This window comes from Poecile atricapillus, chromosome 27 (genome assembly GCF_030490865.1).
Source record: "Poecile atricapillus isolate bPoeAtr1 chromosome 27, bPoeAtr1.hap1, whole genome shotgun sequence".
Taxonomy (NCBI): domain Eukaryota; kingdom Metazoa; phylum Chordata; class Aves; order Passeriformes; family Paridae; genus Poecile; species Poecile atricapillus.
The window spans coordinates 248,935-274,781 of NC_081275.1; the positions used below are offsets into that span (position 1 = coordinate 248,935).

A 25,847-nucleotide genomic window follows, 5' to 3' on the forward strand; every position below is an offset into this window, starting at 1 on the left:
GCTCCGGGGAGCTGAAGCTTGGGAGCGGCTTATTGCACCTGGCAGACGAGCAGAAGGCAGGTGTCTGCCCGCCCACGCTCGGCTCTTTGTTTGCTTTTCCTCCTCCTCGAGCACAGGACGCCCACGGGGAGCAGCCCGGCCGCCCTCGTCCTGCGGCGGTGCCCAGAGCCCAGGAGCAGCGGCCCCAGACTCGGTGTCCTGCCCTCGCCACATCCTGCTGCATCTGCTTTATATCCCGGCACACCAGGCTCCCTCCTCTCCCCCCTTCCCGGCAGTGCGTTGCTCATGGAGCAGAGACCTGGCACGGTGAGAGCCGAGTTGGAAGCCAAGTGTATTTTCAGCCTGGGAAAGCAGGCTGGTGCAGGTGCCCTGCATCCAGCTCAGTTCCTCACTGGTAAATTTGAGCTCCTTGGCTCCTTTCTGCCCCATTAGAGGAGGAAAAGAGGTCTCCAAGATCATCAAGATCCTGCAAGTTTCATGAAAATTGCTTTCTGGAGAAGAGGATTAAAAAAAAATAAATAAAAAAGAGCCACGCTGAACACTGTCACTCAGGAACTGCAACATACACTCAGCGAGACACCAGAGAACCCACAGAGGAGCTGAGTTTGTCCTACCATGGACACGAGGGTGAATGAAGGGTGCACTGAGCTGTGTCCAGAGGCAGACAGACAGCCCAGGCCCACCAGCCGTGCAGAAGACAGAGGCAGACATCAGGCTCCTTCAGCACAGGTCCAAGCTCTGTGCAGCAGGTGGGATTGGACACCAGCCAACCTTTCACACGGGGCCAAGGTCCACACAGCAGATGGGATGGGGTTGGACACCAGGCTACCTTCAACACAGGTGCAAAGTCCACCCAGGAGTTTGGGCTGGACACAAGGTTATGCCCAGTCCAGCCCAAGGGGAGGCTGTAGGTCCCACCTTGAGCTCAGCTGGAGCTTCTTGGCTGACATGGGGGGTCTGGCTGAAACTTCTGAGAGCAGTGAGGGCCGGCTGGTGCCCCAAGGGCTCTGCCAAGCCAGCGGCAGTGTTTTACAAGATAGCTTTAAACCAAGGATGATTTCCCTTCCCCGTTGTGATAACATCTGGAGAGATTTTGCTGCCTTCTGGCTTCTGCATCATGCTTGCAGCTGAAATTAGGAGGCTCAGCAAAATCACTCCCTAAGGAGTAAAAAGAAATGTAAAAGCAGAAAAAAGGAGGAGATTCCCCCTCAATTCACAGAACTCCTAGAGGGGAGCTCAAGAGAAGTGGGTACAGAGGCTTGGGGGGCTGCTTTGCACCCCCATGCCTGTACATGGGAGCTTCCAGAGAAATTTGCTTTAAAATCACATGAATTCAAAGCAAGAAACACTCTGGGTTCCCTTCTCCAGCACAAGGAGCCTTTGGGCATCAGAAACCCATTTTTCATATTTTAGGTCCATTACCCCACACAGGAAGGTGACTGGGGGTCCCACACCCCACGGTCCCTTGGTGCTGGTGGGGCCTGGCCAAGCCAGGTCTATTCTTAGCCAAGGGGTGGCCAGGCAGGAGCAGACAGGGTGCACAGGGCTGCGTTCCTCACATTCCCCTTCCCCGGGGACAAGGAGCGCCTGGAAATACGCAGCCACAGCTTGGCAGCAGCTGGGGGCCATCAGAAGGGGCCACCGTGGGCAAAAGAGAGGGGCGAGGTGGCACTGGGGGAGTCTCAGGGAACAGCAGAATTGTGGAAGGAATGTAGTGAGCTGCAGGAGGGACTGGGAAAGCTGCATCCCTTCAGCTCCCTGCCCTTGGCTTCAGCCCCTGCGAGCTCTGGTCAGCATCATTCTTCCCTCCCCGGTGTTCAAGCAGGGCTGAGTGGTGTAAAGGTGAATTTGGGGGCGAGAGACAAGACCCCATATTCCCGTCTTAAGCAAGTTCAGACTCCCCCCAGCCCCATGGTTTAGCTAGAATTCCCTACCAAGTGGGACAGGGAGGCATCTCAGGTGACAGGGAGAGAAAGTGCTGGGAACTTGGCACTTGGCTCCTATCCCCCCTTGCCCAGGAGTTTCCAGTCAGACAGAGCCACTGCAGCCACTGCCAGCACCCCCTTCCCACAGCTGCATCCTGCCTTTCCCTGCTCTTCCCTGCAGCATCACGAGTTACTGCAGCCTGCAGGCCCCATCCATCCTCCTGGCAGGTGAGTCACGAGCCTACCCCATGCCTCAGTTTCCCCTGCTGTGCAGTGAGGACAGGCTGGATGCCAAGAGAGATGTCATGAACTGAGTGGGCCACGTCCCAGAGCAGAGTCTCCGTGGCTTTTCCTGCCACAAGTGGGAAGTAGCTTTGTCAGGAAACAATGTCTGTGACTTGGTTTAATGTCACTGAGTCCTTTCCAAATTTGCAGTCTCCCAAGGCTGGGAAGGCCCAGGCTGAGAAGGGTTTAATTTGGCTGCACATTTTAACCTTGTTTTGGGTTTTTGTTTTATACTTAACAAACAAACAGTGTGGAGGTGAGATCCTGAAAAAATATGCCAGTATTTGGACTGATGAGGCAGAGAAAGGAGCCAGAACAAGAAGCATCCTTCCACCTGCAAAATAAATTTACAGCCCAAATTCCTCCCTTCCTGTGTCACATCTGTGGAGCATCTTCCAAAAGTGAAGGGCAAAGCCATGCCAGGCAGAAGGACACCCGAGAGTGTTTGGGGACAGTCCTGGCAGCTGGAAGCAACTTTGGGGACCATGAAAGCCCTGTCTCTCCCTTCCCAGCTGTGTTTGCAGTGTGGCTCTAATTACAGAAATGTGGAGAAATGTCACGTCCCGGTTGGCAAACATTTCTCCTGGCAAGCGCCAGCCAACAGCTGCCATGCTGGGATCCAAGTGGGCTCCCATCCCCTCCATCCCACACCTCCCACCCCAAATCCACACCCCATTAAGGCTGTGCCTCCTTTCCCAATGTGCCTGTGCCTGCCCAGGGAAGCCCCTCACCGAGCAGGTGATAATTTCCCACACAGATTATGAATTCCTGCACTCCCAGGAGCAGGGAGGGGGAGGAAACCCTTGGGAAGCACCCAGGTCTTCTTTGCCCTTGGAAACCAGGTAGTTTCCCACTGGTTCCCCAGGGTGTGGGAAGGAAGAAAAAAAAGAGGGGGAAAGGAGTAAAACCTCCAAAATATTCAATGAGGAGGAAGAGGAGGAGGAGGAAGGGGGAGAAGTAGAACTGAGGGAGGGAGGAGGAGGAGAGCAGGGCAGAAAGAGAGAGGATTACTGTTCAGTTAAATTACAGGGAGCCCTTCAGCTGACTTGAACAGCAGGAGAATTTGCCCAAAGACCCCAATTTTTCCAATTTGGAATAAAATGTAAGCACAGGATTAACTACGAGCATATGCTTAAAACCCAGGGAATTGAAAGAAGTCTGGGCAAAAGTGCTCCAAAGAGGGCAGAGAGGCAGGGCATGGACTGGCAATTGCACAGATGACCTGGCTCTACAGGGATGCACTGAGGGGACTGGGGAGCTGTGAGGGGACTGGAAGAACCAGGGGTACCCTGGGAAGCTCCTGGAGCTTAGTGAATAATAACCTGAAAGCGAATGACATGACTCAACTCCATATGCAAGGGTGGTGTGGGGAAGAGGGCTGGGAAGAGAGGCTCTTCCACCAGCCACGTGCTGCAACAAGACACCCTGGTTGGAGAAAGTAGGATCTAAGGGGTCTCACTGCTATGCCTGGAGCAGGAAAAGCCTTTCTGGGGTCATTGCACAGCCCCAGCCCTGGCAGAAGGTCTGGGGGGACCAGGGCTGTGCCCTGCCCCATGCCCAGAGCCGTGTTGGTGTCCCCACACTCCACTCTGGGGACCCCATCAGAAGGGCTCTGAGCCAGCACGTGCCCTTTCTGTCAGACACATCCTTTTCCACGTGATGTGTCCATGAACATCCTGGACTGATTTATGGGATGAGAGGAGGGCAGGAGGCCAGCCTTAAATCCTGACTGCCTGGTGATTAATAATCATAATTACTATCATATTAGCTGTAGTAGTAATAGTTTGCTTTCCTCTGTAGAACTGGTCATCCAGGAATCTCAGAGAGGTTTTACCAGGCCAAGTGACCAATGTCCCTATTTTCTAAAGGAAATTGCGGCACAGAGCTGTCTCCCTTGAGTCACACAGTATATCAACAAGAAAACAGAAAAGGCAGGAGTCTGGACTCTGTGTCCCTCTCCCTCCCCCATGCTATTAAGCTGCATCTGTGTAATACAGAGCAAAACATCCTCCACGACTCGCAGTAAATCACGGCAGAGGCAGTGTGCAGAGTGGATGGGGGGAGATAATGGGTTTTTCACCCTCTTCAACAATAGAACAAGTTTTTCTGTGTTAGGGAAGGCTGACTTCTCTGAGAGGTGGAGATAAAAACAGCACTGAGGCTCTGAAATGGGCCTGAAGGGGAACCTGCCTCACCCACTTGCATTGTTGGCCCTAGGACAGGAGGCAACCCAGGCAAACCATGCTGTGGGTCAAATGCCCCACTGGCGTGGCCTGGTCCACATGGGCATTACTGAGGTGCACTGGAATAGTAATTGAAAATCCCAGCAAAACACTTCTGCTGATGATAATGGACCATAATCCTCTTAGACCAATTTCATGCCTGAAAAATCATGCATAACAAAATAATAATAGAAAGCCCCTCAGTGGACACTGTCCTTAGCAGTGGACACAGGAGAGAAGGGTTGGCCAGAGTGGATTTCTCAGGAAAGAAAGGGAGCTGATCCCCTTGGCCTCCACCCCTGAGGTGGGCAGCAGAAGAACTGAACTGGGTCTAACCCTGGAACCTCCTGTATTCTCCATGAGCACCAGAGCTCCCAGAACACCCCCGACTCTTCCTCAGAGTTCTCAGGACTCGGAACGCTCCATGTTGCTCAAGGATTCTCCGTGCCCACGGAGCCCTGCGCCAGGCCGGGTCGCCCCACGCCAAGCCCCCCCCCACCCAAAGGAGCAGCCGGTCCCCCCTCCCGCCCGCCCCTTCAGCACCAGCGCAGCTGGACAGCGCCAGGTGCGGGGCCCGGCCCCCCCCGGCCCCCCCGACCCCGCAGGAACACCTTGACCTCCTCCCCGGCATTCCCAACATCCCGACAAAACCCCCGCCCTCCTTCCCTTGCACCCCATTTTCACCCCCCGACACTCCCTACTCGGGCCCCTTGCGCAGACCGGCACCCTCTCCCTTGCTGCACCCCTGCGCCCCCTCCTCAGCACACTCTCCTCTGCTCCTGCGCCCTTGCACCCACAGACACTTTCCCCCAGCAGCACCCCCTCTTCTGCCCCTGCACCTCTGCATCTCCTCCTCCCCCGCACCTCAGCACCACCTGCACGCCCCCCTCCACCCACCACCCTCCGCACCCCAGCGCTCTTCATCACTCCCTCCTCCACCATCCTCCTTCACCATCCCCTCCCGTCAGCTCCCGGCACCCCCAGCGCCTCCTCCTCCAGCACCCCTCTCCAGCACCCCTTCCTTCACCACCCCTTCCTCCAGCGCCCCCAGCACCCTCCAGCTGCACTCCCACCAAATCTCCACATCCCCAGCACAACCTCCAGTTCCAACACCCCAGCCCTCCAGGACATCTTTTGCCAGCACCCCAAGGACCCCATCTCCGCTCCTCCAAGCACCCCCCATCCCAGCCCCAGAGGGTCTCTCCCTCCACCCTGTAATCATTCCCCGTGCCAGTGCCCCCCGGCCGCCTTCACCTCTCGGCACCTCCAGCCCCTCAAGGACCCCAGCGCCCCCCTGCTCCCCTGCCCCGCCCCGCGCCCCGCCCGGAGCCCCCGCCCGCGGGGCCGGTGCCAGACGGGGCCGTGCGGGTGCCGGGGGTCCGGGGGAGCCCCGGGGGTGCGAGCTCCCCGGCCGGCAGCTGTTGCAGCTGACGGCTCCCCCTCGGGCTGGCCGGGGCAGCGGTGACTAAGCACTTTGGGGATTTCTACTCTTATTATTTTATTCTATTATTTTCTCCCGCTTTCAAGCGGGTCCTCCCCCCTCTCTCCCCCGCTTCCCCCTCCCATCCTCATCCTACCCGGCCGCCCCCGCCCGGGGCCGGGCGCGGCAGGGCGGGCTGAGGGGTTCCCCCTTCCGGCCACCGGGAGCATGGGAGCCCCGGGCCGGCTGGGCTCCAGAGCTCGGTCAGCCCTGGGGTGAGGCGGAGCGGGGCCGCGCCGTGCCGGGCCGTGCCGCGCCGCTCCGGGGTCGGGCCGCCCTCCCCGCCGCGCCCGCGGCAAGTTCCGCTGCTCCCGGGGCGCGCAGAGCGCAGCGGAGCAATGCCGGTGCGCCGGGGCCATGTGGCCCCCCAAAACACCTATCTGGACACCATCATTCGCAAATTTGAAGGACAAAGTGAGTACCGCACCCTCCGGTCCCGCTCCGCTCCCCCCGCGGCCGGGGCGGCCCCCCAACTTCGAAGCACAGCGGGGAGAGGAGGGGGGGAGGCGGGCGGGGGTCCCCGGGGGCGCGGAGGAGCCCCTGTGACCTCCCGAGGGGGGAGAGGGGTGGGCGACAGCCGGTCAGTGTCCCCGCGGGTATTTATAGACAGGGCGACACAGGGGGACGAGCCATCCCAGCCTCGGTGTTTCCCCGGGGCCCGGGGACACCGGGCACCCCCCCGGTCCCGGTCCCGGTGCCGGGCCGGTGTGCTCGGGCTGGCGGGGGGGTCCCGGCCGGCGGGGCTGGGGGACCGGGGTAGCCCAGTGCAGTCGGGCTCGCTGCCTGTTTGCCTTCAACTCTGCGCTCTCGGCGGCCGCCGTCCCTGGTGAAATGTTGCCATTTGCTGTTGCTCCGAGTAATGCCTTTATATGAATTTTTGGGCTGGTTTCTTGTCAAATACAGCGAAGAGTCCGTGCACATCGGGGAGCACTGGGGTTTGTGGGAGCTCCGCTCCCGCTCTGGGCACCCCAACGGGACTGGGTCCCCTCTACAATGCTGGGGATGACGGCGGGGGGACCACGGGAGTGGGGTCCCCCAAAAACTGAGCTCGGGGGGCTGCTGTGGTGTGCCGGGGCTGTCCCCTCTCCCCCACCCCCCCACTGTCGCGGCTCACTGTGGGTTTTCTCTGGTGTCCAAGTTTCCCGAGTGGGCAAATTCCCTGACGCTGCCATCCCTGCCGGATCTGCGCTGCTTGGCCTGGCAGTGACTGACGTGACCCTGGGGATGGAAAGTGAGAAAAACTCTCCCTGGTTCCTATCAGTTCCCCCTGGGAAGCAGCGGCTGAGGAGCAGCAGGGCCACGCAGTGAGGTGTGACAGTGAGGACGCAGCCAGGTCCCCTGTTCCCTGCCCTGCTCCCTGCCCTGCCCGCTCCCTGCCTCTGCCAGCCATGTCGGGCACCAGCTGCATTCTGCCGAAACATCACCCCACGCTCCCCCGCGGCAGTTTCGTGCTGTGACAGGTGTTGGGAGACACCAAACCAGCACACCTAATACATCTTTGCTACAGGCAGTGAGTTCTTCCGTGCCTGTGGGTGCCTTCACCCCCAACACCGCAGCTCCTATGGGTGTAGCTGCTCCTGGGGAGTCCCCGTTGCAGACAGAGGGACCCAACTCTTCCCTTCCAGGGTTGGTGCAGAGCCCTGGTACTGTGGGACCCAAAGGAAAATCTGCAGGTGAGGACAAGGCAGAAAGAAAATTGGGTGTGAAAAATACCCCAAGGAGACCTGGGTCTGCAGCTCCTTCCCATCCTAGTCTTGGTCACATCCCTGTGCTCAGCACAGCTCGCTCCGGCACCCTGCCAGTCCTGTAAATCCTGTCCTGCGCCAGCCCAGCCAGGATCCAGACTGGATCCAGTCCACGGAGCTGACACTGGATGGGGAAACTGTTCATCACAAGTGGGGAGTGTGCCCCAGGAGTAGGGCTTTGGGAGAAGGTCCCCTCCTTGTGTTGTCTTCCAGCTGACAAAGCAATTTGGATATAGAAGGATCAGGAAGAAGGAACTGGGAAACATTTGTATGTGGTGGTTTGTGCTGTTTGCAGCATCAGCACTAGCATCAGCCCTGTGTGTGAAAGGGAAAGGTACCAGAGTGGAAGACCCCCACAAAGGGCCACCAAGGGGCTGTCAGAGGGTGGAATGAAGCAGGAGACTTGTACAGCATCCCTGGGGACGCTGGTTTTACTGGGAGGCATCCTGCAGAGCTGGGACTCTGCAGGTGCCATTGGGGAGAGCCCTGATATGCCTGGGAGGGGTCCCCCCACCCCACTAGGTCCAGCACTTGGTGCCACAGCTGTGCAGAGGTTTCTCTTGCATTTGAGTAAAATTCCCGGTGAGGCTGGAGTGCAGCAGGGTTCTGGAGCACGCAAGCTGCAGATGCCATTCCTGGGTAATCCAGGAGATTAATTGGGGTCTGGGCTGGGAGGCAGCCTCCAAATGGACCCTCTGCTCAGTCTTGCCTTCAACTCCAGCCTGGAGCTGATGCCAAATGCTGAGGGAGATGGTGCTGGGGGGACACGGCATCTACCACATAAGCATCCAGCTCCCTGTCACTTCCCAGCAAACCTGTCCCAGAGCCCAGCACTCCCCAGTTTTTCCTTAAAAAGAAAACCAAAATCAAACCAAATCAGAGCTCACCCCAAGACAAGGATGGAAGTGGCTCCATGTGGGATGGATTACGTGGGCTGCACAGCACTGCCACACACCCTGGCAAGGCAGCAAGTCTGGCCCCAGCCCAACCTAGGTGGCTGCAGTGCCAGGTGGGAATGGGGCAGCATCACTCCCTGCCTCAGTTTCCCCTTTCCTTCACATGAACACTACTTTTTGAGCACAGGGGCCACAAAAGGGGCCACATAGAAAGCCCCTCAGTGGACACTGTCCTTAGCAGTGGACACAGGAGAAAAGTCAAGTGGGGTCTGGATTTCGCCTTCAGCCCAAAGGCAGAATTATCCTACAAAACATTAAGAGAATCATTAATGTGAATGGGTTTCACCCCACTTCCCATGAAGCAAAGCCTCACACTCCCTCCTCCTCTTGCCCCTTGCCTGACTTCAGTCAAATCTGAGCAAGGGTGGAAAGTCTCTGAGATAACTCAGGCCCCTGATAAGCTCCTGGGAAGGGACAGAGGCTGAAATCTCCCCCCTGCCTGCACTGCTGGTCAGGGACAGATTGCCCATTAGACAGCAGAGTCCTCACATGCCAGTGGTGAGATGTCAAGGCTGCAGAAATTGGCCAATCCCAGTAAAACTGCCTCTACTGAGAAACCCCACTTTGGGTCTCCCTGTCCCCACAGTCACAAATTCACATGAACCTGGGGAAACTTTCTCTCCCTGAAGAGCAGAGCGGTACCTGGAATGGTGTGGGGCTGAGGTCAGCCACTCTGCTCCCAAACCTGTCACCAGTGTCCCCTGGCAGCCTGTCTCTGCACAAGCCCCACAGCAGGTGACATCAAAAATAACAAGCTCACCCCCTGCACCCAGGCTGTCCCCAGTCCCTGTGGGTCCCCATCACCCCCTAAGCCTTGTGCTCTCCTGCCTCCCTGCAGACCGCAAGTTCCTCATTGCCAACGCCCAGATGGAGAACTGTGCCATCATCTACTGCAACGACGGCTTCTGCGAGATGTTCGGCTACTCCCGCGTGGAGGTGATGCAACAGCCCTGCACCTGCGACTTCCTCACTGGCCCCGACACCACCAAGAGCTCCATCGCCCAGCTCACCCAGGCCCTGCTTGGCTCCGAGGAGTGCAAGCTCGAGATCCTCTACTACCGCAAAGACAGTAAGAGTGGCTTTGTGGGGTGATCCAGTGGTGGGTGGTGTGACCTGCCCTGGATTTGGGCTGTGAGAAGTCAGTGGTGGGAGGCAAACAGGATCTGATGCTACCAGGGCATCAGGATTGCATGCAGGCTCAGGGCTTTGCTGAGAGCAGATCCATAGTGGCTCCTGCTGGGATGGAGACATCTCTGCTGTCATGGAGCACATTGGGACCTTCAGGAATAGAGGATGTTGCCAGATTATTTGGGAATCAGGTCATTTGTGAGCCCTTGGGGATGGCTCCAAGCTCCTGGGACAAGCTATGTCATTGCTTGTGGGACCCCTGCACCAGGAATGAGTGGGAAGCCCATGGAGGAGCCAGGCTGGGACACAGATCTTCCAATCTGTGCTCCAAGATGAGATGAGACAGAGACCCCATATCTGCTGAGAGTGGGTGCAGCCAACGGCCTCAGAGCTGCCTTTCCAGTGAGCAGGATGCGGCTGTGCGTGCACAGATGGAATTACGTTAAGATGAAAATGAAGCTTTGATGGAAAATACGAGTGATTAGTTCTAATACGGCAGGAAGTTAAATAAATATTTAGTGCTTGATGCTGCAAAACAGCAATGGCCAGGGTTCCCAGCAGCAGGGAAATGCAGGTCCAGTGCTCATAGAAGGTTAAAAATATGAAATTGTTTCCTTTTTTTAACCTGTGGAGCTTTCCCATTACTTCAGATTGTATTTGATGGGGGCTTGTCCTGAGCACAAGAGCTGCACCCCACTGCTGGCAGCTCCTGGACAGCCAGTTAGAGGAGAACCACTGGAAGCAGAAGGAAGGAGCAGGCAGGAACTCTGGCTCCCAACCCAGCCACCCTATCTTGAGGGCTGGCACCCGGGTGTCCTGGCTTCACTCCCAGACCCTATCTCCCGGGCTGGCATCCAGGTGCCAGCGTATCGGCCCCTGGAGTTATTCACTGGCAGCACCTCTCCGTGTTATCCCAGCGGGACCTGACCCTGTGTGGTGGCAGCATCAGGCCACTCAGTCGAGGCTCTTCCTGTGGGGCCACTCCTGGGTGGAGAGGGGCCATGAGCGGTGCCAGGTCTGGGTGCAAGTCCCCCCCTTGAGCAGCTGCAGGGCCTGGCTGGAGCCCAGTGCAGCGCGGGAGCCACACGGAGGAGCGGCACACGCTGTCCCCCTGCTCCCATCGCAGTGCCAGTGCGTGGCCATGCCCAGGCTGTGGCAAGGACAGTGTGTGCAACCCTGTTCCGTTTCCTCCCTCCCTCAGGATAGTTTCCCATTCCATCCCTGGGGACTACTTGGCTTGCGAGCCTGATCCATCTCCATGCTCCCTGCTTTGAAGCATTCCTGCTGGGCTCACGGGATGCTCAGTACTGTCCTCAGAACCCTGCTCTTCCTCTAGGCCATGGGGAACTCTCATTGCAGGTCTGAGCTGCTTTCTTCTCTTTTTTAATAAAAAAGAGGGGGAAAAAAAAAGAAAAAAGCCCAGAAGCAAACCCTTCATGTCTATTTTTAAAACCCAACCCCACCAGCAGTATGCTTTCCAATTGTTTCCCCCCAGCACTCAGCCTGCGACCGCTCGGCCCATTATAAATGGGTCTTATCGGCAAAGAAAAGGCTTTTGCATTATAGGGAGCTGCTGCTTAATTAGCCGGCAGAGCTCCGAACCTGCCTGTCCTCTTTTTCATACCAGCAGCACCAATCTCCAGCCTCGACCTGCTGTTTATTACTGCGGTACTCCCGGCTCTGCAGCTCGCGGGGCTGCTTCCTCGCTGTTCTGGCTGACAGAGGCAATATTACACCCAAAATCTGCCCGTTGGAGCCACCCAAGCAGGGCCAGGGTGGGATGGATGAAGACAGGTAGGAAGGGGCCACCCAAGGGTGTCTGGGCCAGTGGGTTCTGGGGTCTGGCAGGATGCTGAGTGATGGGAGGATGAGTGTCCCTGAGGACAGCCCGGCAGCTCAGTCCCCACCGGATGCCCATGCTGTCATCACCTAATTATAAACAGAGCCAAACGAGCCAGGAGTGCCAACACTGAGCCCAGCTCCAAACCAAGAACCAAGTACCTGTGGGGAAAGGTGGGGTCAGCCCAGCCAGGGCAGTTGTCCCTTCCTGCCACACCAGCCCCAAAAAGGCCTTGGAAAGAAGGAAGAGCCCATTCACAGCGCGTGTGGGCTCTAATCCCCAGCTCAAAGCTGGGAGATCAGTGAAAAGTTAATTTCCTTACAAGATGCTACACAGCTGGAACTGGCCCAGACAGGGGGGTCAGCACGGGATCAGCTCCTGCTGCAGCGAGGAGCAGCCATGGCCTCCAGCCCTGGGGACACACTGTCCACTGTGGCCAGGGTGAGCTCAAATCCTCCAGCATCCCCTGAGGACAACACTGAGGAGCTGGTGGAGCTGAGCTGCACCCAGGGTTGGGATTTTTCCCTCTCCAAGGGTGATGTGCTTTGCAGCGAAGCCACTGGCCAGGGCCGCAGGTGCTGAGTGCCACCAGTGCGAGCATGGCCTGAGCAGCAGCAGCTGCTGGCACCCGCTCTGCTTAATCTGCATGAATGTGATGCTGCTGAATATGAAAGGGGAGATGTGGCTGTGACAGCTGGAGCAGCTGGTGGGGCCGCCCCAGCCCCTCCATCCTGTCCTCTCCTGGGCAGAGCCCACAGCTTGTCCCCTCCAGCAGCAGTTCGTGTCAGTCCCCTCGGAACTCGAATTAGGAACTGGGATCAGGCTGGCAAACTCATAAAACTGGTGTGGAAGCCAGGATTTGCCCCTGGGGGCTCCAGGAGTGGGAGGGTGAGAGAGCGATTGGGGTGCCCTGTGCCACTCAGCATATCCCCACAACAAGTCCTCACGGGGGGCCCGAGCAAGCAGCCAGGCAGGCTGGGTTGGAAGTGTCACCACACCCAAAGGGGGCAGAGACACTCCTGTGACCTGTCCCCTCTGTCCCCAGCCCACACACACCCATGGCACTGCACCTCTCCAGCAGCTGCTGCCAGGAAGCCTGGCCAAGGCAGGGGGATGCATCCAACCAGGGTTTCTCCATACAGCTTTGCAAACAGCAACATGTGACATGCCCAATGGGTGCACTGGGAGCAGGAGGGCAAATCCCACCAGCAGCTGCTGAATCCTGACACTGTCAGGGATTTGGTGTCAGCAGCCCCAGGGAGCCTCTGCTCCTGCCCCATGGCGGGGGTCAAGGCAGGACTAAGGGGACTTCTTGGGTGTTGGAGGAGTAGGAAGGCACAGCCAGCTGACAAAGCCCAACCCCAAGTTGAGATCTTGGCTTGTACAAACCCATGGGGCTTATGCCAAGCTAGGGCTGTTTGCTTTAAGGGTCAGTCTGTGACCTCGGGAAAGGGATGGACACCATGGCCCAGCTCCAGATGGGAACTTATAAACATCCCGCCTCACAAGGACAAAAGCTCTGCTCCCAGAGATCCTGTGCTGCAGAGCCAATTCTGCCATCCTTGGCATGGCTGTGCTGCAGCTCCAGGCACCCCCGTTGCCCTGGCTGTGCCCCAAGGCCAGTGTGACTAGGGCAGAGAGCTGCAAGGGACACATTTTTCATCTTCTGCTTCTCCACAGATGCTTTTTGCTTGGACCTGATGTCCCATGAACAAAAGGACAGGCTCAGATCATCCCCAGCACCTCCAAGAATGCTGCCTGGAGCAGTTTTTTTCCTGAAATCCCTGCCCTGGCAGAGTCACTGATTCTGACCCCAAGCTCTCCATCCTCATCCTCGATGACTGTTGCACCCCCAGTAGGAGGTGTCCCCACGTGCCATGGGAACAGGTCCCCGGGATGGCCGGATAGCCCCAGGAAACTCTGTCATCTCTGCAGCTTTGGCCACTCAGCCCCCTCTCAGATGGACTAATTTCTGCAGCTAGCAGGATTTAGCAAGACAAGGGCTGAGGGCCTAGACATGGCACTCACTTTGCTTGCAGAGGAGGTTAAGATGCATTTCACCAACCCACTGTATTGATCCAGGACCCCTTTTGGCTCCTGGGGATCAGAGCATCCTTCTAGCTGCACCCAAAACCACCCTGCTAGGCTTGGATATTTCTTGTGGCCACATTTTGGTGGGTACCCTCAGCCACCTGACACTCCTGGTTTTCCTTCTCCACTGCTGCTTCCAGCCTGGCTGTAAGGCCTGGAATTTAAGAAGAGGCAAGCACAGAAATCCCTGCCCTTCCTCACTGCACAGGGAAACCTCCATCCCGCTGATGTTACTTAATAAGGTCATTCTTGCTGGCCTGGTGTCCTGTTGGGTTTCAGCCTCCTGATGCCTGTCTGGGTGTGGGGAGAGGGACCAGGGCAAGCCCAGTGTTGCACATTCCCTCCCTGTGCAGGGGGATGCAGACCTGCAAGGGCTTACCCCAGGTCTCAAGAGTGACGAATGTCCCACTAGCTCAGACTCTATCTCCGTTTTTTTTTCCATCACACATCAGGGATTTGCTTTAGGGCCTCCCAGCAATTCCTGCTTCCCTTTGAAGTTCTATTCAGCCCTGACACTGATTTATCCCAGGATGGATGCTCAGCTTGGTCCTCCAAGCTTCTCTCTGGGCATGCCAGCCATCCCCGGAGCACAGCTCTGTTCCCATCGCTGTCCCCGTCCCCTCCGTGCCCTTCCCAGCCCCTCTCTTCTGCTCCTTTATGTAACACCACTATAGATTTAGCCACTCTGCCATGAGACCCTGCAGATTAAATCTCCTGGCCGGGGGGAGGGCAGGCCTGGGTAAGAGCTCCAAGCACAGATTAATAGCTCGCTTTTTTAATATTCATAACAATACTGGCTTGTGTCCGGCTCTCGGAAACCCCCGTGTCCTGTTGATTAGTTTAATACTGATGATACTGACAAATGCATTAACCACCAGTGGCTGCAGGGGATAAGAGGGACAGGGGGGAGGGCCCCCAACAATGACATTTTTAATGTTATTAAGTGTTGGCTTTTATCAAGGTCAGAAGACACGGTGGGTCAGAAAGCACAAACCTCCAGGCACTCACTCAGCTTGGGGGAGCTGGGCTGGGTGCTGGAAGATCAAACCCAGGAGTTAAGGGAATGAGCTGGATTTCCCAGCCCATACAACCCACCACATTGGCTGTAGGACCCTTCAAACCAGCATCCATATTGTACCCCACCTGCCAAGCCCCTTCTGCAGCCCCCAGGCTGGGTCTCAGCCCAGATGGGCACAGGTACCCTCATGCTGGTGGCCACAAAGCACAGGCAGGTTGGGAATGCCCCCAGGGCTCCTCCAAGAGATCATTTGGTGGCTGGATAAAATTAGATGGATGGAGACAGATTAGCTGAACAGCTGAAGGGAAGAGACAGTCAGATGGATGGGGACAGTCAATCGAGGACCAAGGAAGGGAGGGGAGGCCTGAGGTCCCTCCCGGGGCTGGCTCAGCCCACTGGTGCTATAGCAGGTTTGGGGGCCTGGTTCTTGGGAAGAAGGACAGGGAGGCTCAGTGTTCAGCAGAGCCGAGGCTGGCTCACTATGGTGAAACTGAATCGGGACAAAGGGTACCACAGCTCTCCCAGCTGCAGCCTCTCCACAGAGCTGGGGGTACCCCAAATCCCAGCTGCACAGAGACCCCAAATCCTGGGGAATGCCCTGCCTTTGAGCCAGGCTTAAGGGAACCTGCTGCTCCCATCCCAGGCCCTGATACCCCTTGACACCTCCATGCTGTGTCATGTGGGTCTGAACACGGCTCTGAGTTCCTGGCACGCAGGGCTGAGCCTGCTGAGGCTACTTTTGGGGTGATTCCCCTGGTTTTGGAGGGGATTAACATTGGCCCACACTGAATTGGCCAGGCAGTTGGACTAGATTATTGCTATAGTTCCCTCCCAACAGAAATAGTCTCTTTTATTTAATTTAAGAAGGGATCAGCGAGGGGCTCACTGTGACATTGGCCAGGGCCGCTCAAGCTCAGCACCTCCCAGATTTTCAGGATCAAACCAGGCACCAGCTGCCACCCAAACCCACCCCCAGCCACCTCCCAGCTGCTCTTTATATCAATCCAACTAGATGTAACTGGGCCCAGTTTTCAGCTGTCCTGCACTGGCCATGGGATTAACTCTTTCCCATGCCACATAGGGATCTAGCCCCCCTGAGAACAGCTCAGAGCCCATCCCCTCCCACTGCCATGAGGAACTTAGGAAGGAAATGTGAGGTGGTGAAGGAATGCAGGAGGGCAGAGCACCTGAGCCAGGATTGGGCTATCTGGGTGAGAATTCCCAGTCCAGGGGGAAGCATGGAGCTGATGGCTGCCCATGCCAATGAACCATGTGGGTTCCAGGAAGTTAGTGATGCTTCAAAATCACTCCTGGGGGAAAAAAACTCCTCATTTTCAAACACCAAAGGAGAAAACATTCATGAGCAGGCTCCCCTGTGCACAGCCCCTGCATGCACCAGCGTGTGCCTGTGCACACACCAGAGCTGCGGCATCCTGGGGATGGCACCGTGCCATCCCACCAGACATGTGCCCCCTCAGCATCACCCAGAGCACCTCGCTCACTCAGCATCCCTTCCAGGCTATCTCTTGATCTAAAGATCCCTAAAAATCCTGAGAAAGAGAGGGAAAGATCTCACTTCGTACTGCTACACAGAGAGGTAACCTGTGGTGTGCCATGCAGCCCCCAAACAGCTTTATCTGCCAAAAATCCACTCCCTTCTCCCCAGCTCACACATTTAAGTGGATTTCCTCTCCCTTTGGTGAAGAGTGGAGAGAGAGAGAGAGAAAGAAAGAAAGAAAGAAAATCATATCTGCTGGGGTCTTTAAACAGATTTCACCATATCCATTTCTTTCCTGTTCTTGTGTCTGTGTATGTGTACATCCCTGACGTCACGGCAGATTTTGAAGTTGCCCGATGCTGGCCATCTGCTCCTGATTACGGGAGGCCCTGAGCTCCTTAAAATTATACGCAGAAAGGCTGACATGCCCCTCCCGGCTGGAGCGTGGCCACAGCCAGAGCAGGAGAGCAGTGGATCGGGCCGGCAGCACATCCCTGCCCAATCTGCTAATCCCTGTGATCAGAGCCTGGGGCCAAGGCAAGATCAGGGATCTGCACAGGGCAGAAGCTGCCATGCAAGGAGGTGGCCTGGCTCCATATTGGCTGGAGCGGTACCTGGGTGCTCCATCATCTCTAGGAGTTTTGGGATAGGAGCCTGGGCATGTTCAGGGGGTTTCACCAGAGGGATCATGACAGTGGCTGTGGCTCAGAGGGTCCCACTCCCACCAGTGCCAAAGCAACAGCAGTTAGCTCAAGGAAGGGACTCAGTGCTTATTCCCTAAGGTAGGGTTTTTGGAGGATTGGTGGGAATAAAGCTGTCAAAGGAGGTGGGAAAACACCTGTATCCTTTACTTGGTGCTTTGGAAAAGACCTTCAGGTGTTTTCAGTTGCCTTTAATTGAAGACTGGTGCCTGGCTGCTGCACAAGAAGAGCCACAGGGTTAAGCTGACATCCAACAGGAAAATCCCTCTGGACATATTTGGGATCCTCCTCACAGCCTCCATCACTCCCAGGACACCGAGCCAGTCCTTGTGCCACTTTTGTGCCTCAGTGTCCCCATGGCAGGACAAGACAAGGCCATGCCTGACCATGCCTTTAGGGAATGTCCTTGGGGACTGTCACACCGATCCTCCCCAGTCCTGCTGCCCACGTGGTCGGGCTCACCCCCATTACCTGCATCCAGTCCCCAAAAACTGCCTGGTGATTGCAGGGCAATTAACTGCAGCATGATTACAAGCAGGATGCTTAATGAGGTTAAACCACTACCTGGGACTTCCTGAGTTCTTAATTACTCACTCTTTAATTGCTGTTCTCAAGTACATTAATATAAATGACTGTCTGGGACAGAAAAAAGAGATGTGATCGGTGTGATTGGGATGCTTCAGGGATATGGCCCTTTCCCAGAGCTCAGATCATGTTCCACATCATCCACTACCCACCAGCAGGGATTACACCCATCAGAGTTCTCAAAAACCCACTTCCCTGCCAAAAGCGTTTGGTGCTGCGGGGGGAGGTCAGAGTGTCCTGTGCAGCCCCCCTAAGCCCGTCTCTGCTCGGCAGCATCGTGTTTCCGCTGCCTGGTGGATGTGGTGCCTGTCAAGAACGAGGAAGGTGTCGTCATCATGTTCATCCTCAACTTCGAGGATCTGGCACAGCTCATCGCCAAGAGCACCGGGCGGAGCCTGCACCAGCGCCTGTCCCAGAGCTGGAGCAAAGGTGGGTGTCCAGGGGCACGGGGACCTGGGAGGGCAGCGCAGCACCCTCACCCCATGGTTTGCTTGGGAGCACGTGGGGACTGAAGGCTGCACCTGTGTCTGGGCAGGACCTTGCATGGGAAGAGGTTTGTATTTTTCACAGCCGCAGCTCTGACTGCTCAGGGACTGGTGCAGCCAAACCCCAGCTGGATGGGAAAAGGCTGTTTGAGTCAGCTGTGCTTCCCTTGCGTCCACAGCTGCACACTTCCCGAAATCCCAGAGACCTGGGGAACAGGATGGGGACTGATTCCTTGCATGGGATGGTGCATTTTTGAGAGGAGGTCTCGCTGTGAGTGGAGCCATGGAGTCCCCTCCATGAACCCCCTGCACTGCTGGATCTTTTCCATATTTAACACTGGCTTGGGCTGGAGGTGCTGGTGTGGGGCAGGACCCGTGTGTGGGCTCACCAGGAGGGCCAGGGGACATTTGGTGTCACCAAGAGCATGGCTGTGCTATCAGAATGTCACTGCAGGTGAATGGCACGAGGATGGCTGCACTGCGATGGTTCAGCCTGCCCCAGCTTCAGGCTATTCCCTGCTCTCTTAGGCTCACTCCAGGGTTTTGGAGACAGTGGAAAATTCAAATTCCCTTTTGAAGAAGACTGGATCAAAGGGAAGCTGTGGTGAGGCTCTCGAGGGGATGTGGATATTCAGGGATGCAGATGTTAGACCTGACAAAGAGCTGTAACTTCTAAATCTCTTCCTTCTATACAGCCCTCAGTGCTGGTCACCTCTGCTTGAGCCAGGGAAATAATCCCACGTCTGCCTTCATGACAACATTCCCGAGGGGTGTTGTTGGGAGGCTTTGGGCAGGCCTCAAAATAAGGCTGTGAGAACAACATGGGTCTGTCCCACCATGGCACATGGGGTGGCACAGCAGGACCAGGATCAGAGCCAGGGCCACATCAGGGAACAATTTGAGAGCTGCCCATTGAACTGGAGTGTGTGTGTCAGTGCATTCCCACTCAGTGCATAACTATATCCTGGAGCCATTCAGGTGTCTGTGTATGGCAGCAGGTACCAGCAGAGTTTTATATGGGTTTATTTGTGCTCAGGCCAGACATGCACACAGGGAGCTCATGGGGGTGTCTGTGTGGATGGACAGATCACTGTGCATGTCTTCATAGGTCTGTGAAGTGATGAGATTCATATTTTTGATGGACTGCTTTAGTATCAGCTACCCTCTATGCATGACCTGCTGAGGAAATCCTAAATTCCAGCACCAGCATTGCTTTGCAGCCCCACCAGCTCTCAAAGTATCTCAACATATGAAGCACCCATACCCCATCTCACCCCTCCCTTTGGCAGAAGGCACTCAAATCCAGAGTACCTGTCACTTCCTCGCATGTTGGATGTTGTGTTGTGCATCCCAAGGGGTCTTTCTGGTGGCAGGGAGTGTGGAAAGGCCGGAGCTGCTGCTGCAGCTGCTGGAGCCCCAAGATCGAGATCTCATGCACAGGTTTTCTGACTCAGTCTTTAATTGCACAGCCACAGGTGCCTGTGTTGCTGGTTGCCAGCTCATTGGTGTGCAGGGAAAGTTGGATGCTTTGCTTCTTCCAGCTGAAAAGCTGCTCTGGGCAGTGGGGATGGGGTGAGCAGAGGGAGCCCGTGTGGTACCCCAGGGGCACAGACGTTGCTGGGCAGTCTGGGGCCCTGCCCAAGCAGCTTGGTGGTGTTTTGGGGCTGGATGAGGGAAGCTAATCTTGCCAAAACCAAAGGGCTCCTCAGTGTGCTGCTTTTTCCCAGACGACAATGTCTCTGTGGAGCTCGTGCCACATCCCACGCACCCCAGGATTTAGGCCAACTTTCGTGCAGTTAGGGAGCACAGCTGGTGCTGCTGGATGAGCTTTGGGGCTGACCCAGGCCCCAAGGGTGTGAACGTAGCTGCTCACATGAACTCTGCAGTGCAAATGACCATGGTCTCCTCTAGAAGAGGACAAGTGACTTTGCATTGAGTGTCACAACCAGGGGCATTGGGCCTTCTCCACATCTGGGCTCTTCCTCTCCTGCATCTCTCTCACAGCTCCTAGCAGCCCTGGCTGCCCTTGTCCCAGCCCCAGTCCCCAATAAGGTGGTCTCCTTGTCCCCTGTGATGGCAGGAAGAGACCTGTGTGGTCCAAATTCCCTCACTTAAAATTCAAAACAAATCCAGGAACAAAACTGATAGAACTACTTTTCTTTTGATGCCTTTCTAAATTACCATCTCTATTGTGTGGATGTTTTTTTCAGTAAAGTTCCACCAAGGAGATTTAGAGGCTCGATTTCCTCCAGGTCCAAATCCCTTAAGTGGCTTTAACTTCTTTAATTGGCTTAGGGATGCTCTGCACCTTTCCCGATCACATCCACAGTTGTAGGGAACTCTTCTCCAGCTCAGAGGAGCTTGCTGCCAGGTCAGGGTCTGCCTTGAGCACATGGTGATGTGATGGCCTGGGAACAGCAAGTGCTTTGGAGGAGGAAGGGCCACACGGCATGTGCGTCCCCCAAAGCCACCCAAAATTCTCCGTAGCGTCTCCCCTGTCTCACCTCACTCCAGCCATCACATGCAGCTAGGTCACATCTTTCTCTCTTGTGTTTTGTTTCTCTTTTTAACAAGGTGAAGGTAGGAGTTTGAAGTTTAGTCTCCCGTCCCTGCGGCGACTCAAAATCCAGCGGAAATCTCTGCCCACCAGTGAGTTTGATGGAGTAGCCATTGACTATGGAAAGGTAACCGTAGCCTTTGTCTGATATAAGCCCACGCCTCAGGCCAGGTCCCAGCGCTCTTCCTCGTTGTCCCCATCCCAGTCCCCCCTGGCTGCTGTGGCTCGGGCCATCTCCGGCGGTAGGGCCGGCACGGGGCCGGTGCTGAGGCTGGCCCTGCTGGGGCTGGCAGCGACTGCGGTGCTTTGGCGGCGTGGGCTGGAGCTCGACGGTGCTGCTCCGCACATTCCGTGGCTCGTGGGGGGAGTGGGAGAGGTGCCAAGGTGGGGAGGAAGGTCTGCTCCATACTGCAGGTTGTCCAGGATGGTGGAGCTCCAGGGAGTTGTCCCCACCTCAAGGAGGGGATGTGCTGGTAGCTGTAGGAGCATGGAGCAGCTGTGCTCTGAGCAGGGACTGGCAGGCTCATTTCCTCGTGTTTTCCTGGCAGGGATCAGGCAGCACAGGCTGGTCCAGCTTCTCAGCCCTCCAGCAAAGATTGTTCTTCCCATGGTGGAGGATGATCTGTCACCAACCTTGAAAAATTGTTGGTGGGGTCTGTTCAGAGATTGCTGTTCTTGGTGGCTTCCTGACTGTCAGTAGTGCTCAGGGTACCTCCAGTCAAAGATCTGCTGTTTTCTGAAATGCTGGAGTTCAAGGATGTGAGCAAGGAGGCTCCTCTGCTAAGGCATCCCCAGGTGCCACGGTCTGGCTGTGCTGGGTGTATCCAGGCAGCCTGGATAAATCTGCTTCCCCAAATCATAGATATAGTGAGATATCTATGTGCCTGTCTTCTCAGAGGTTGTGCTTATGGTAGATTGAATATGTGTGTAGGGTTATCAGATGCTTTGGGTACATCATTCCTATAGGCACCAGCACTGCTAAAAGCTCTGGGTACCCCCAGGCTGGAGCTGCATGGGGCACTGCAGTGTTTCAGGGCACACACATGGAAAATGTGCATTGAGGAGAACCTGGTGATCTACTGTTTTTCTGGAGCTTGGTCAAGTGGGCACAGCCCTGCAGGTGCAGGGCCAGCCAGCAGCCAGCCTCTCCAGGCACCCCATCCTGCCCTGAGAGCCTTAGGGATGGTGAGAAGTGCCACAGTCCCTCCTGTGGGTACTGCTGGAGGGGCACAGTCTCATGGGTTTCTGCTCCAGAAGGTGGAACTGGCTAACTGCTAACTGGCTTTCCACACTCCATTGCAGAAATTAAAGTCTGGAAACTCATCAAGTCTTCAGGGAAAAAGGTTTAGCCATGGTTAACAGTGGCTCTAGGAGAAGGAGGATAAATATGGCCAAATTTACAAACCCAGCAGCTCCTCCAGTGCTTCCTGGTGCAGAGCACATCCTCTTCCATAAACACCAGCATAGGGCACTGGCCCGTGGTGGTGGCCTGAGCTCTTGCAGCAGGTGAGGGAAGGGCAGCCCCAGTGGTGGGACACAGGGACATCTCAGAAAAACGCATGGCACAGCAGGTACTCCTGCTGTCCCTAGGTCTCCTCTTGCTCTCACCTGCTTCCCAGCTGTGCACCATCACCTTGCAAACCTCCCCGCAGCCGCCCATGGCGGGAGCTGATAGGAGGTAGGAGCTGCCAAGTCCCCAGGGACTCGGTCGCCCCACTCCAAAGCAGGTCCTGGTCCAGGCTGGAGATGACCTCAGGAACTGCAGTGCTTCCCAGCCCTCTGCCTCTCCTCTTACCTACCCTGGCTCCCTCACCTTCCCCCCCAGCACGCGGGGACTCCTTCTAATACAACGCTTTCTCCTGGCTGTCTTAAAGCCTGGTGGTGACTCCCTGATTTTGAGGGACTTGAAGACATCGCCCAAGGAAAACTGTATGCAGTCAGAGACCGAATCCCTCCTGGAAAAGGAGCGGAGGCCAAGCCTGGAGGCCGACCCCACCCTACAACACTCGTCCCCGAAACAAGAGCCTCCCGTGCTGGGCCCTCGAGGGTCGTACCCTGCGTGGGGTTTCTTTCGGTCTCGCCCTGGGGGCAGCTTCCACAGCCTCCGCAGGGTCTCCTCCTTGGACAACTTTGAGGCTGCGAGGTCTGAGTTCCAGAGAAAATTCAGGGAAAGGAGGGCAAACTCAGGTAGGGAAAACCCCGGAGCTGTCGGTTCTATTGCGGGAGTCAGGGTTCTGGTGATGGCCTCAGCACATCTCGGGGGGGAGGTCTCGGTCTCTTTTCCCTCTGCAAGGTGGAGATTACCTGGGTCTTCTCCCCAAAACCCACTGGTCTCCATGTGATTCCCTGCACAGGCAGGTCCTGCTCTGTAGGTAGAGCCACCCATGATTTGTGTGTGAGATGTGAGACCGTGTGAGGTTGCATTCAGCTGCCCCACACAAGGGGCATCCCAATGCCGTCCCACCTTCCCAGGAGGGAGGGAAGGGGTCTGCAGGCATGTGCAGTGTGAGCTGTGTCCATGTGTTGGAGGTGGGTGAGACACCGGCCAGGCCACCCTGAAGGGCTGAAGGGAATGATCCTTCACCATGCTATCCACATCCAGACCTCTGGTTGTCATGAGTGATGGTGACAAATTAGATGGAGGTCAGGAAAGAGAAGCCTGTCAACTGGGGATGAGAGAGATCAGTCTGTGGAATGTGGCTGTAAAAAATGGGCTAGAGGTCCATGATCCTCCTATAATCATGGGTATGGACCCTCAGGAGGAGACAGTGTAGAGGGAGGGAAGGGGAATGAGCAGGGAGAAGGGTGGCAGCAGAATGGCTAGTGCTAACTGGGCACCTTCACAATGTCTTCAGACACCTCCTGCCCACACCACCACTGGGGTCAATGTCAGAGTGCAAGGGTTAGAAGGGATAAAAAATTGAAAATACAACCCTGCCTTGCCTGTAGGAGATGGAAAGGTTGGTACACACTGAGTACATTGCCTGGGGATCTTCCTGAAGCCCTGGGCCTGAGTACAGGCTCCCACTCACGACAAAACGTTGCCAGAAGCCCAGCCATGAAATGACCACCTACACAGCTTCCTCCCTGGTCCTGCATTGGGGTGACCCAGAGACAGGTCCCCAGGGAGAAATATCAGGATCCACCCCCACTACAGCTCTTCTTCTGGAGAAAGCTCTGACCTCCCTACCTGGAGCTGGGGGGTGGAGGATACATCTGAGTGGGAATATCATCCAACTCCTGGTTCAGTTTGGTGGCCAAAAACCAAGACAGAAGCTCAAGAGCTGTTTGTCAGGCTAAAGCATGCAAGGGTGGAGGAGAATGATGTCCTCCTTTGTCTGTTTTCATGCCAGTTTTGGTATCTCTCTCTGTGGTGAATCATCAGGGGTAGCAAAGGACACTGAGTGTCTCTGTTTTGGCAGCTGGTCTGAGCCCCCTGAAGGAGGTTTAATGGTGAAAAGATGGGTGATATGTGGGTAAAACAGCCCTTTCTCAGGCATCCCAGACTGGGCATCCCACGTCTGACCCAGCCTGAAGAAGTTAAGCCTTTATGGCCAAGCAGACTTTGGCGCCTTTTGGTGGCACCTTGTGGTGGTCCCCAGCTCCTGGAGGTCCTACACAAGGTCAGAGCTCTAGGGATCTGTTCCTGCTCACACTGCCCTTCTCAGTGCTCCTCTCCATCCTCTTTCAGAGGCTTCCCATGTCAAACCCAACCCCCCGAACTCCACCTCGGACTCGGACCTCATGAAGTACCGGACCATCAGCCAGATCCCCCAGTTCACACTCAACTTTGTGGAGTTCAACCTGGAGAAGCACCGCTCAGGTTCCACCACAGAGATTGAGATAATTGCTCCCCACAAGGTGATGGAACGCACCCAGAACGTCACTGAGAAGGTCACACAGGTATGTGGGCAGTGAGATTCCACCAAGGCAGTGATGGGGTGCTGGTGTTGCTGCTGGGGGACAGTCACAAGCACTCCAGTGGTTTTGGGAGGAGAGAAGTGACACCTGGAGATTCCATCCCAGGAAATGCCAGTATCCCTGTGTTTGGTTATGCCTTCCTCTGAATGGCTGAAATTCTCATTTTAGTCCCCTAAATTATTATTTCTGGTAATTTGTGGCTGGGGAAACACAGCACGAACTGCTCGTGAGGGTGGCCTTGAACGGGACAAGCGTTTGCATGTTTGTGTGTGCGTGTGGCTTCTTTTGGAGAGAGCTCTGGGCACTGTTCCTGCCCCTCAGTTCTGGGAATGGAGCCCTTGGGGCACCGCTGGCCATGGGGTGCCCGGCCAGGACCCGGCCTGGTGTCAGCGCGCCGAGGGCCACGGGATCCCTTGGGAGACAGCAGGTGGCACTGTACTGTCACCAACACGCGTGGCACCGCCTGTCACTGCAGGGGACACTTAGGCGCTGTCTCCTACAGGGACGCGCATGGAATAGCACATCCCACGGGAATACCAGAGTGCGTGAAAGATGCTGATGTATCCTGAGTAAGGAGCTCTTCTAGCTGTGGGGAAACTGAGGCACGGGAAGATATATCTAAGGGCAGCTCCCATTGTTGCCAGCAGTAGCCAAGGCCAAATTTAATGAAAATGCAGCCATCTGACCCCAGAAAAGCCTCCAGGCTTGGGAGTTTGCTCCATCAGACTGGAGTGCTGGGCAGGATTCTCCTTCTCACTCGGTGTCAGCAAACCTTTAACTTCACAGCCTGCATGCACAGGTGCTGGGCTCCCCACTTCACACATCACGGAGCAGTTCTTGTCTCCTTCATTAGTCCCTCTAATCTGGGGATGACTGCAGTGACCCAGGATTAGCCCCTGAAGTGCCCTGTGGGACGGTGAGCAGCCTCCATGCCCTGGTCCCCATCACGAGGAACACACCAGGGATCACTGGTCACAGTGGGGTTACTGTCACAGTGGTGGTGGCCACTCAGTGTGGGGTCAGTAGCTGGTTGTGGAGTGATGGGATCAGAGCTGGTGGGTGGTGGCTGCAGGACCGTGCAGTGCAGCACCCACAGAGCTCAATCTTCACTTCCAACCTCCAGGTGGGACGGGATGAGATGGGATAGGATGGACCTCTCCTCCCTGCCGGATTCCCCCTCCCAGGGAGGACCTGCCTGTCCTCACCCCAGTGTCCCCCACACCTCCTGCCCAAGCCACAGCTCCCCGCTCCTGGCTGTTAAATAATTCAAGGGCGGCAGAGACAGCGGCGAGACATCGTCTAAAAATACCGGTGGGTGGTCAGGGAGTGGAGACAGAGGCTGTTTGGGATGGTCTGGCCCTGCAGTGGGCTGGCAGGGAGGGCAGGCCACAAGTGCAATGAAGGTCCCAG

At 56.2% G+C, this 25,847-nt stretch overlaps 1 protein-coding gene across 2 annotated transcripts in view; it reads left to right on the top strand.

Annotated features, from left to right (window-relative positions):
• The first annotated feature begins 6,037 nt into the window (after nucleotides 1–6,037).
• The window catches only part of KCNH6 (potassium voltage-gated channel subfamily H member 6), a 32,907-nt gene continuing 13,097 nt past the window's right edge, over nucleotides 6,038–25,847 (top strand). Inside the window, exons 1-6 of one of the 2 annotated variants that reach the window (XM_058857697.1) lie at nucleotides 6,038–6,326; nucleotides 9,452–9,682; nucleotides 17,748–17,903; nucleotides 20,534–20,643; nucleotides 22,391–22,703; nucleotides 24,208–24,419. In XM_058857697.1, the coding sequence (XP_058713680.1) occupies nucleotides 6,251–6,326; nucleotides 9,452–9,682; nucleotides 17,748–17,903; nucleotides 20,534–20,643; nucleotides 22,391–22,703; nucleotides 24,208–24,419 (1,098 nt within the window). In that variant the 5' untranslated portion in view covers nucleotides 6,038–6,250. The remainder of the gene's footprint in view (nucleotides 6,327–9,451; nucleotides 9,683–17,747; nucleotides 17,904–20,533; nucleotides 20,644–22,390; nucleotides 22,704–24,207; nucleotides 24,420–25,847) is intronic. The other variant, XM_058857698.1, reaches the window with a different exon arrangement.